We start from the raw sequence: 12649 nt of genomic DNA, 5'->3' as shown, positions 1-12649 counted from the left end.
AACAAAATGAACTTATCCTGACCATTGATTTTGTAGATCTAGATTTTTTCTTTAGTGTCAAGATTGTAATTAACTTTTGTAACTTACATGTATTTTAATAGACATAAGGGTATAATTGTATATTTCTATCTTTATTTAATTAATTAATTTTTTCTCTCTCCTGATTTCTCTTTCCAATTAAAAGAATATTTAATTACATTCTTTATATTTTTTTCTCTCACATATTACCTAACTTAATATTACATAATTTTAAAAAAAATACAAACATTATCAAATATTGTTCCATCTAGAACACAAGTAAAAATATTTAATTACATTCTCTATACATATATGTATTAGATCAATGTTTGATGAAAAGATGTATAGTGGAAATAATATGTAGTAATACACAAGTGTATAAGTCTGGTGTATTTCGACATGTATACACTATGTACTTGAATAATACACAGGTGTATACGTCTGGTATATACCGACCCGTATAAACATATGTACTTGAATAATACACAAGTGTATAAATCTGGTTTATAGCGACCCGTGGAAACAAGATGTAATAATACACAAGTGTATAAGTCTTGTATATACTAACATGTATACACATATGTTAAAAATCAATTTAATTAGGTTTAATATTTAATTTTAAAAGGAACATAACAATTTATATAAAAAAAATTAGCCATTAAATCTCTTATAATTAATAATTAAAATAATAGAGAAATAATTAAAAATGAGAGAGAGAGAGAGAGTTAAGAGATGAGAAAATTAAGGGATTCTAATTAAAAGTACAAGGCTAATGTCAATCTTACCCTTTTAATCTAAAAAATGATCAAGGGTCAAGATTGGTTCACTTAGTTCACTCTCAAAAAGTTGTTCACTCATGATCCTAATCCTATATATATATATATATATATATATATATATATATTTAATGGCAAAGATTACATAACACTACTCCTAAATTATACTAAATTTTACCCCATGCCAGGAATTGAACCCTGGTCACTCCCCAAGAGACACAAAGCCTCTACCACCTCACCAAAGCGCTGATGGCAATCCTCAACCAATATTTAAATTGAAAATTAGTATACATATATGTCAATTAGACAATTAACTAGTTTTTCATTTTTTAATTTATACTTACCAAATTTAGATTACTGCTAAATTAATTAACTAGTAAGAATTTTGTTGAGTTTCCGTAGCCAAAACTCAAAAAGTCCACGCGTATAGTTGTATTTATTCTCAAAATGCATATTGGTCGGAGATTCAAAATATATGTATATTTAGTAAGGGTCAAAATCCCGAGTAAGGAAAAAGACGTTGAGTCGCACTTACTCACTCCAGTAGCACCACCGTCCACCCTTTTTCTCTCTCTCATATTTGCAAGTTGACACTATATATAAAGCTTCCTTAACTACATACAACTCCAGTTTCCAAATAGATCTACTTAGATAGATACTGATAAAGAGTACCCATGAAGACTATAATTGGCAAGGTTAAACCCCTAGCCAGACCCACAACCCATGTGACTGGGATCTCACACTGCACCACTACCAGTACCAGTACTCGTACCAGACAGTTAAGTGTCAAGAGTTCTTGGAACAGTGATTCGAGCCGGGCCCGGGTCACGCACCGTGTGGCTAGTTTGGATCAGAAGTGGAGGGAGTACCAAGGGATCAAGAACTGGGACGGGTTGCTTGACCCTTTAGATGATGGGCTCCGGCATGAGATACTCCGGTATGGGGATTTCGTCGAAGCGGCATACCGGTGTTTCGAGTTTGACACGTCATCACCGGACTATGCAACATGTAAGTTTACTAAGAACACAATGTTGGATAGATGTGGTTTAGGGGAGAGTGGGTATATGGTGACTAAAAATTTGCATGCCACGTGTGGGGTTCAGCTGCCAGGCTGGATTGACCGGATGCCGAGATCCAGCTGGATTGGTTACGTGGCGGTTTGTAACGATGAGAAAGAGATTGCGCGGTTGGGTCGTAGGGATGTGGTGATTGCCTATAGGGGAACTGCCACGTGTCTTGAGTGGATTGAGAACCTACGTGCCACATTGACACCAATGCATAATAATGACGTGGCACCTGAAAAGAAAAGAGCAATGGTACAAAAAGGGTTTCTTAGTATGTACACATCAGCAACTGACACGTGTCCAAGCCTACAGGACATGGTGCGAGAGGAGATATCACGGATCATTGAGACGTATGGCAACGAGCCCCTTAGCGTGACGGTCACAGGTCATAGTCTTGGTGCCGCCCTAGCCACCCTCACGGCCTATGACATAACCTCTACATTTAAGCAATCGCCAATGGTTACCGTACTTTCCTTTGGTGGGCCGCGTGTCGGAAACAGAAATTTCCGGTCACAGCTTGAAAACAGCGGGACACAGATTCTCAGAATTGTGAACTCAACGGATGTGATCACCAAAGTCCCTGGATTTTTGGTTGATGGTAGCAACGACATGACAAAAAAAGGAGTAGGGTTGCAAGGGTGGCTAAAAAAACAAGTTGACGAGGCCGATTGCTTTAGATATGCTGATGTAGGCAAAGAACTTCGACTTTACAGTGACGCATCACCATACTTAACCAAGAGTGACTTTGCCACGTGTCATGACCTAAAAACTTATCTCCACTTGGTAGATGGTTTCGTGAGCTCCTCATGTCCGTTTCGAACAACAACAAAAAGACTGTTAACCGGGATGAATCAGGAGAAGCAACAAATTTTGGTTAGATGACTAAAAATGTCATAGTGAGAACTTTGATGCTACAGTAAATTGTATAGATTTAATGTTAAAAGAAAACAGGCAAAATCCTAATTGGTAAATAAGGATTATTACTAATTACTTAGTGTTCGGTTAACCAAGTATTTTAATTACCAATCATTTACAATGACAATTACAAAGAACTCATCGAGTAGTATAATATATTAAAAGAAGAAATGATATCTACATGTGTGTAACTATTATTCTGAATAACATCGGGTTAACATGCAAACAATCATACGTATGTCTATCGATTGAGACTACATGCGTGAATTTGAAAAATAAACAGTAAAAAAAAGCAGATCCTTGAATTGATATGAATCTTCGAACCATTCTTCATCTTCAAATCGCGAGAATAATCTGAATAAAACTTGCAATCGAGAGTGGCTCACTTGGATTGATCGTAGACTCGTGAAGACGCAATCAGATTAAACCTTTTGAACGGACACATCAAATATTCAATCGAATTAGACTTACAATTTAGACAAGAACGAAGAACGAATTTTGATTTTTTTTTTTTTGAGAGGCTGTAATCGTTCGTCGCCCAATTTTGCGTGTAATTAATCCCATCGGTTTTTTGTATGTTTTGAAAATATCAGATCAGATCCATTGACCCAAGAGGCCCAACTAGTTTAAAACCATGAATTAATCAAAGTCCAATTCCACTCATGGTCCAAATCATATATCGGATTTGCTATCGAGAATGTATATATATATATATATATATATATATATATATATATATATTATAGGTGGTGTTGCTGCGCAAAGTGTGTTTTCCTACTGTTGAAGCAACAAATAATAGACCAAGGCCTGTAGCGATATCTCTGGGGTAAAAGGGTTCAGGGGTTCGATTAGCCTAACGCAGGTCGTGGGGTCCCCCCACGTTTGCAAGACGTGGAGAGAGATTCACTAGTATTGTTTTTATCTTCCTTAGATCTTGAGTTGATTAGAAATCAGCCTAGAAAGCGATCGTTGGAGAAGATGAATTATTTAGTGTGAAGAAGAGAAGCAAGCATGAAGCTAGTTCTCAAGAGGGAGAAGGAGAATCAGAGAGTTAGAGTGACATCCGCTGATCCTGGAGTGTTTTCATATGTTTGGCATGGGCTGCAATTTATAGGGGAAGAGGTTTCTCAAAGGAGAAACCTTTAACTAATGAACCTGGCTTGCAGTGAGGGACTTACCCTTTTAGGGATTGAACGGTTTGGACCTGCGGACAAAAGGGTGTTCTTTGTGCACATGTTCTGTCTGTGCAGAAATGGTTCACACGTTAAGTGCTGATGTGACCGGACACTGTGCTTGTCCTTTTTACTGTTCACCTGAGTTTGCGCGTATTGAACCTCTCAACCTTTTAACCTTTTAAGCTGTTATATATATTAGTCATTTTATTGAGATTTGGGCTACCCCCGTCATCAGCCCCCCAAGTCAGAGGTGTTTGGGATGTAAGCTCAAAGGCTTCTGACTTTTACACATTATTTTTTATTGCTTAAAGGCTTCAGGGCTTTAAGGCGTTTGAGTTTGAGATTTGAATTTCGGAATAATAGTAGGCTTCAAGGTTTCAAGGCTTGAAGGCTTAAAGGCTTCAACTGTCTCACTCAAGAGGTAGTTGAGGATCGACCTAAAGTTTAATCCGGTGGCTCTGAGTTTTGGCAAATCAATCGGTTAGTGTACTGTTGGTTCGATTGCTCTTTATTGCTGAGTTTTCCAACTTGCGTCATCCGTTTTCAGTCTTTATTCTGAATGTTTTAGAGTATTATCGTGTGTCGTTTGGTCAGTTACACCCTTAAGGTCTTGCTAGGGTTTTACACTTTGATGTTTTATGTCCAGCGATAGGGTATGACCCATCGTTGTTGTTGTTCTGCCGTTTCTTCCAGTTAGCCAAGAAATGCGATTGTTTTACCTTTGAAACATCTCAGGTTGATGTGTGTTTAATTTCGTCTATGGTTACTACCCTTGGTTCGTGGAAGGACCGATTTTCTTGGATTTCTGAGTCCATTGTTCCTTTCAGGCTTGTTTGGAGGCACCCTTATGTTGTTTTGAATGAGCTTGAACCTTTCAAACACGAGATAGATGGTTGTTGAAGTTTATTAGGAGGTGTCCTTCTAGGCTTTGTCCCTTTTCCCGAACATCTTTTAGTGCTGATGGATGTTAGCAGGTTGTGGGACAAGCCGGATCGTGACCCTGTGCTCGTGAGAGATGATCAAGGTATGATATTTTGTATTTTCTGCTTATGTTATATTTTATTTGTTGCAGTTATGTTTGCCTTAGACTTTATCAAGAGCGATGACACATCTGATGTTGTATTTGGAGATGTCGAGGCTACATCCGGCGAAGATGTTGTTGTTAGGGGCACTGAACATAGGTTCGAGGGTTCAGGCTATGTGAACGTTCCCAATGTCAAGGGTTTCACCAAAGTTGTTGCTTCCAAAGTCTCTACTCGTCGTTCGAGCTGTTGTTTGATAAAGACTACTGACCAACCATCGGCTTCTGAGCCGGTGGAACTAAGTAAGGACATAGAGGCTTCAGATGATTTAGAAGTTGGGGTTGGGGAAAATCAAAAAAGGACAAGGGACGGCCCTTGGTGGTTTGACGGGTAAAAAGGTTGTGAGCTTGAAGGTTCCGGGAAGGGTGGTGAAGGTTCCACCAATGTTAATCCAGGGGAGGTTTATGTGCCGAATTGGAAGGTCACAGTTGGTGACAGCTTCAAGCCTTCATCCGTTTGTGAGGGTGTTCTTACCCACTTTGATTCTCCTGTTGTTCGAGGTTCTTGCTCATCTATGGGTGATGACCTGATGATTTCGAAAAATGGTAATGGGTGCTTGTAACCTTGTTGCCTTGCTTCCAGAGGGTGTATCCCGATTTCGCAAGAGGATGCGAGAATATGATGTCTTCTCGAAGAAGAGGGATGAGATGAAGGCTTCACTAGCTACTCTAAAGAAGGAGGCAGAGGGTTATGCTAGGAGGGAGAAAGGCTGATGTTGAGTATTGATGAGCTTTCTTCCCAGCACAAGACTGAGGTGGTTGAATTGGAAAAACGCTTGGAAGCTGACAGGGTTTAAGTCAGGATCGATAAGGCTGCCTTGGAGGTTCAGAAAAAGGCCTTATTAGAGGAGAAAGAAGGGTTAAAGGCTTCACTTGCCCAGGCAACTAGTGATAATACATTGCTTATTGAGTATGGATTCCAGCAAGTGGTTAAGTATCTTCTCCATTCATCGGAGTTCAAAAAGGTCTTGGGTGATGTGTACACCGAGCTTCTTGCTCATGGGAGACACCAAGGTTTGTTTGCTGGTTACAAAGCTTTGTGAGCCTGGGGAGCCTCAGGAAAAGTCTTCTCTTTTTCAACCCAAAGCCTTCGACGCCTTCAAGGAAACTGTTTTGAAGGTATGGCATATTATTTACCCTTATGTGGTGTAACACCCCAAATCTCGTATGTTATATTATAATAATATGTTCGTGATGTTTAAATAATAGAAAACGGTAAGTATGGGTTAGTACCGTAAGAAAATAATGGTAAGTTTAAAATATAGTTATGTAACTAAGTTAACCAAAAGGGGAGTGACCAAGTTAGTATGGGAAATAACAAAATGAACACACTTTAAAGACAAAGGGCTGAATGTGTAAATGTGGAATGAAGTTTAATAAAAAAAATGGTCAGTGCTTGGTTCTGGGTTATGTACGATCGAGAGAAGGAGGGAGCTAGGAAGAACCAAACCCTAACAACATAGAATCCATCAAATTGAAAGGGAAATTGAAGGCTAATCGAATGCATGAACTAGGAATGTCGATCACTTAAGTATCTCCAACATCAAGTAAGTCGAAATTGGTGTTTTAGTGATGTTTGATTTAATGGGTCTTTGGTAATTCGTGAATGTATGTAAGAATATTGATGGTAGAAGGTTACAATTAATCCATAAGACTTGAATGAAGTATGAAATTCGGATTATATTGATGGTTTTCATGTAAACCCATTTATGTATGAAACCCACATGAAATTTATGAAGGTTTTGAAGTAATGATAGATGTAGTATGATATATGAACTTGAATTATGCTTATTGATGTTAAAGAAATCTGAATATTCAAAGAATTTATGTGTTTATGATGTATTGCCATGAATTAAGAAGGATTTGGTAGGAATGTGCTTAATATGCTTATACATTGTGCTAGTTAAGTAGTACGCACATAAGGTGTTCGATGAAATGCTTGAGTTGAATTGGTTATGTATGAACATGAGAAATTGAAGTATTGATGATCTAATGATGGTATGAAACATAAATGTGAGTAATGAACGTTATGGTAAATGATGTAAATGTGTGTAAGTGATGTATAACGCGAAAGCTAAACGCATATGTGATGCACCTTATAGGGTCGAGGAAAGGAGGGGAATCAAACCAAGCAAAGGCAATAGGAGCGCACGACTCCGGTAAGTTCATATGAACTTCGCTCATGTAGAATGTAGATTTTGTGTTAGTTCTCTTGTAAATAATTGTTCGATGTTTTATGCGGAAATTTATAGTAAAATGTCTTAATGCGATTTGTTAGTAGAAAAAGGGAAAAGTCTATTGACGACCCGTATAAATGGGTCTAAAGTATGAGAATGAGGTGTTCATGGTGATGTAACTACGAGTCAAGTAAGATGAATATGTTATGAAGTTAAGACAACTAGCGATGACTTTTTATAAGTCGAACTAGTGAAGCAAGGAAAATTGAAAAGTAAGAATAAATATGATCCGTGAGAACGGGTCGGACAAAATAAAATGATTTATGATGATGGAAACTAAGATGGTGCTATATCCATTAAACGGAATTGTCATATGAGAAATTTGAATGAAAAGATGTAAAAATATAATGACCCCGTAACGGGTCAAATAATGAAGAAAAGCAAATTGTATTAGTAATATGTTTTTAACCAAACTAACTTGTAAGTTTGTGTTATGGATGTAGGTGAATCTCACTCTTGATAATGGCGAGCTTGGATCGAACACACCACATCGCCCTTTATGCGCTTCCGGTTTAGTCGTCTTTGTAAATGGGTCAAAACACTTTCATAATGTAAATGTTGAGTTTATGTCTAAGATGTTTCGTAAGTAAATTAGGATTTTAAATCTTATTTTTGGTAGTTCGGACAAAACACTTTTGATGGAATCTTGTATGGTTACAACTTATATGTCTTTTGAAACGTGTCATAGAATTTAGTTTGAATGGTGATTGTTAAAAGCAGGGAATTATATATAGTACGAACGGGTCATGCCCAATTTTTGTTAAAAATTAGTATGTGGTTACTATTATTTTCGAATGTGAACAAGTGGGAGTTACATGTGGGTGAAGTCTCCAAGTGTTTTGGTAAACCTTTGCCTGTCTTGCAGGAGCTAAAACCCAAGGGTCTTAATGAGGCTGTTTGTAATGAAGTGTTGAAGTCCCTCTCGAAGAAACGTCCTTGCTTTGGAGATAGCGAGGAAACGTGTTCTGAAGGTGGTGGGGGCTCAAAGGGTTCAAGCCTTGAAGCCTCTGAGGTAGCGGGTGCAGCAGGGAGGAAAAAGAGGAAGGCTTAAAAAGACCCAAGATGATGGAGGTTCGAAGAAGGATGATGCAGCAAAGTCTACCATCCCTGACGTTGCTAAGTGAAGAAGAGGCCTTAATTCATAGCTTTCTTAGCATGTCGAACCATGTTATGGGTTGTTTGTTTGAACATCTTTTTTATTTTAAAGGAACCGTCTAGATCCCTTGGTGGTTAAAGCCTTGAAGGCTTGTGGACAATGTTTTATGTTTGATGGCCAGTATGGCCCTTGCTATCTTTAACTTATCTTGCTATGTTGTTCTATTTATTCCCTTGCGTTTTCATTGATTTTGCATGTTGTCTTTGTTTTGGGTGGTGCATCTTATGTTATTTATACCTTAAAGGGTTCAGTGCTGCAGTCACTTAGCCTTAGGATATTTTTAACAAGAAGATACAACCTCTATCCTATGTATGACATTCACTTAGAGTCTTTTTGGTTCGTCAGCCAATGTTGGGGCTTAAGGAACATTTGGTGTAGGCTGTTCAAACCCGTCTATGAGACATGATTTTTAAGATTTCTCTGAGTCTCATGGAGTTGTATTGATTTAGGAACTCACCCCTTATATAGGTCCATTCAACCCTTGAACCTATTGAGCGATGTGGCCTGGGAGCTCATCCCCTTACATGGCCCTTGCCATGGAGTTTCTTGCTAGGTTCTCAACCTGATTATAGGATAGAAAGACAAATTTTGATTCATCGTTTATTCATTTCAAAGTATTTTGATTACTAGGGGAATAGAACAACTTTTGGGAACTATTTGTAATACGTTTTGGTTAAACATGGAACCTTTTAAGGTTTTTGCCATTCCAATGGCGGGGAAGCTTTTTGCCTTGCGGACCTGCCAGCTTGTATGATCCCCCTTTGTGGGCTTTAAGGATAGTGTATGGCCCTTCCTACTTAGGGCCGAGCTTTCCTTGGCTTTCTTTCTTGCAGGCCTCATTATTTCGAAGCACAAGGTCCCCCAGGCTTGAAGTGTTCATGCTTCACCCGTGTATTGTAATGAAATTCCATGTTTTGCTTGTACCTTGCTTTTTGTATGGCTGCTTAATCACGAGCCTATTCGAGTTGTTCCAAATTCAACATCGTCTATTTCTTATTTGTCTCGAGGTCGATATTAAATGTTCTTTGTGTTGTTACTCCGATTTCAGCTAGGATTACAGCCTCTGATTCAAACACTAGGCTGTAGGGTGTTTTCATGTGGCTCGTTTTCTTGGTTGTTCGAATTTCCAATAGCACATTGGGAAGCTATTCGAGCCAGTTGTTGTCGTATCTTTCCAATCGAGATTTAATCCTTTCAACAATGTTGTTGTTTATCCTATTAACTTGGCCGTTTGATTGTGGGTGAGCTACCGAGCTGAATACTTGGGTTATTCTGAACTCCTTACACCAGGAGCTAGAAGGCTTCTCAGCAAACTACTTCCCGTTATCCGTGACTAGTACCCCTGGAGCCCAAAACGACAGATTATGTTTTCGTAAACGAAATCAATGACCTGTTTCCCTGAGATTTTTGCCAATAGTTTTACTTTTGGCCACTTGGTGAAGTAGTTCACGGCTACCAATAAGAGCTTGACTCCTCATGTGGCTAGTCGGGATGGACCAACGATGTTTATTCCCTACTTGTGAAATAGCCTAGCCGAGGAGATGGGAACGGAGTCATGTTTGAGGCTTTTGGGTACTGGAGCATGTAACTGACAAGCTTCATACTTTCGCAGTTGTTCGGAGGTATCTCGATGCATGGAAGGCCAAAAGTGTTCGAGGTTCATCAACTTTGACACTACCGATTTTGGGCCACAATGAGCTCCACATATCCCTTCGTGAACCTCTTTGATCAGATATTGGCTTTGTTCTGGGCCAACGCATGAAGTAGTGGTGCAAGGTATCCTTTTTGTAAAGGATATCTCCTTGTAACACATATTGCCTTGACTTGATACGAACCCTTTTAGCCTCAGTCTGGTCATTAGGTAATTTACCATTTTGAGGAACCTTTCAATGGGAGTCATCCAATTTGGCCCTTTTTTAGTGATCACATCTTGAACCTCAAGTCTTTGGATGGATGAGGTTTTTAACACCTCAATTAGTACCTTCTTGGTGAGGTGGGCAAAACGTAGGAGATACAAGTTTGCTTAGTGCATTAGTTCTCTTGTTTTGAGATCTTGGAACTTTTTTGATGGAAAATGTTTGAAATGTGTTCATCGATTCCTTTGATTTCTCTCGGTACTAATACATGTTGGGTTCTTTTGCTATGTAGATGTTATTGTCTTAGCTTGAGAGAGTCTGTGAGGACTTGAAGCTTTTGAACCCCCATTTCTTTGGCTGTGTAGTTGTCACTTATTTGGTTTGAAACAAGCAACGGGTCTGTGAAGACTTGAAGCCTTTTGACACCCATATTTTTGCAAGCTTGAGCCCAACAATCAATACTTCATACTCAGCTTTGTTTTTTTGTAGTCTGAAATTCAAGACGAAGGGCATACGTGAATTACAATTCGTTAGGATCAATTAGAACTAGCCCTGCTCCTGACCCTTCAATGCTGGAAGCTTCGTCGGTAAAGAGCTTCCAGGTATCAGGGTTGGAGGGTTCAGCTGCAGTTGTATTAACTTCTGTTATGGCTTCTTTAGGGACTTACAAGATGAAGTCAGCCAAGATTTGAGCTTTGACAACTTTTCTCAGGACATAGGTGATTTTGTGTTCACCTAGTTTTACAACTCATTTGGCTAATCGTCCGGAATTTTCTTGTTTTTCAAGCACGTTCTTAATTGCTTAGTCAATGATCACTTATATCGGGTGTGACTGAAAGTACCTTCGAAGCCTTCTAGCCGTTTGGACCAGGGCTAGAGCAAGTTTTTTTTTAAATAAGAATATTTGATTTCTGTTAATTTTGAAGTTTTGAAAAAGTAAACGGGTATCTGAACTTTGTTTCGTTCAATGATTAGAGCCGTACTTATGGTATTTTCAGCAATCGAAAGGTAGATAGAGGTCGTTCCTCCTGTTTCTAGAGCCGAAATGGTTGGGAGTGAAGCCAAGTGTTGCTTCATTTGGTTGAAGGCTTCCTTTTGAGGTAAAACGCTTCAAAGCTGTAAGCTTTCCATTGAAAGTCTTTCTTGTTAGCACATCCTTTGAGGGTTGGCTTTTATGCTTTGTTTCCCCATGATGTGCCCTAGAAACGAGCACTTGACTGGATTAAGCTTTCATGTTTATCTTTCTCGAGGTTTGGAAGGTTTCTTGTATGTCATTGAGCATTTGGTATTCCGTTTTGCTCTTGATCATCAAATCTTCAACATAAGCTTCTATGTTCTTGCCAGTTTGTTCGGTAAACGCTTTGTCAACCAGGCGTTGATAAGTGGCACCCGCGTTTCTTAAAACAAAAGGCATTTTTGGTAACAAAATATACCTTTATCAGTGTGTAATGCGGTTTTTTTATTCGTCTTCTTCTTTCATTAGGATCTGATGGTAACCCTTGTAGGTGTCAAGAAAACACGAGAAGCCCGTGAGTGAGTTAACCTTGAGGTTTATCCAGGGCAGCGGGTAGCAATCCTTTGGGCGTGCTTTGTTTAAGTCTTTAAAATCGATATACATTCTCCAAGACTTGTCGGGTTTTTAAACCATTACCGGATTGGCCACCCATGATTGATACTTGACCTCTCGAAGGGTTCCGGCTAGAACAAGCTTTTCCATCTTTTGGCATTCTGCAAGGCTTCTTTTAGGGGCTTGACTCCGTTTCTTTTGTATAATGGGCTTAACATCAGGTGGGATCCATAACTCATGTTTCAACAATGCGACGAGGGATGCCGGTCATATCTTCGGGGCATCAAGCAAATACATAGTGCAAGAGCAGCTTTTCAAGTTATGAGATGGTTTCTTTGGAAAGGTTAGTGTTTACCCTTATCCCCTGTTGAGGATATTTTGGGTTTATGTCCAACCCTTGTTCATCGTCTTCGTCCTTTCTTGAGCTTTCCTCTTCAACCACAAAAGCTTCTTGGGTAGGTTGAAGGGTTGCTATCCCTTTTTCAGTGGGAAACATCACAGTGCCTTGACCAACTGAAACTGCCATTCCGAACATACTTTGACCTGGCCTTCCTGTGATGATATCATAGTTGGAAGGGATATTGATCACCGCAAAAGTGAGTTGTTCGGTTCGTCCCTTTGTTCTCTCGTTGAACAATCATTATGGGTTATTTGGCCTAAAGGCTTGATAGGTATGTCTGTGATACCTTCGATGGAGGATTCAGACTGTTGAAACTTTGAACGCTCATCGTCGCTGAGAGGGTTAAAGCATTTCTCAAACATGATTATGGTGGTTGCACCGGTGTCAATGTAAGCCTTTTGTGT

General features: G+C 39.2%; 1 protein-coding gene and 1 long non-coding RNA gene across 2 annotated transcripts; both read left to right on the top strand.

Moving 5' to 3' along the window:
• Positions 1–1444: 1444 nt before the first annotated feature.
• Positions 1445–2816, top strand: LOC110944351 (phospholipase A(1) DAD1, chloroplastic). The gene has a single exon (XM_022186012.2). The coding sequence runs from the start codon at positions 1469–1471 to the stop codon at positions 2738–2740; it is 1272 nt and encodes a 423-aa protein (XP_022041704.1). The 5' UTR covers positions 1445–1468; the 3' UTR covers positions 2741–2816.
• A 3621-nt stretch (positions 2817–6437) lies between these two features.
• Positions 6438–7937, top strand: LOC110863726. The gene is made up of 3 exons (XR_002549320.2): positions 6438–6576; positions 7132–7188; positions 7710–7937. It is a non-coding gene; the product is annotated as an uncharacterized LOC110863726 (long non-coding RNA).
• Positions 7938–12649: the final 4712 nt, after the last annotated feature.

Source organism: Helianthus annuus, chromosome 6 (assembly GCF_002127325.2).
Source record: "Helianthus annuus cultivar XRQ/B chromosome 6, HanXRQr2.0-SUNRISE, whole genome shotgun sequence".
Classification (NCBI taxonomy): Eukaryota; Viridiplantae; Streptophyta; class Magnoliopsida; order Asterales; family Asteraceae; genus Helianthus; species Helianthus annuus.
This window is presented reverse-complemented; position numbering and strand designations above follow the sequence as displayed.

What these genes read in the sequence shown, in the direction of transcription:
- LOC110944351 (XM_022186012.2), top strand. Translation starts at nt 1,469, where the DNA reads ATGAAGACTATAATTGGCAAGGTTAAACCCCTAGCCAGACCCACAACC.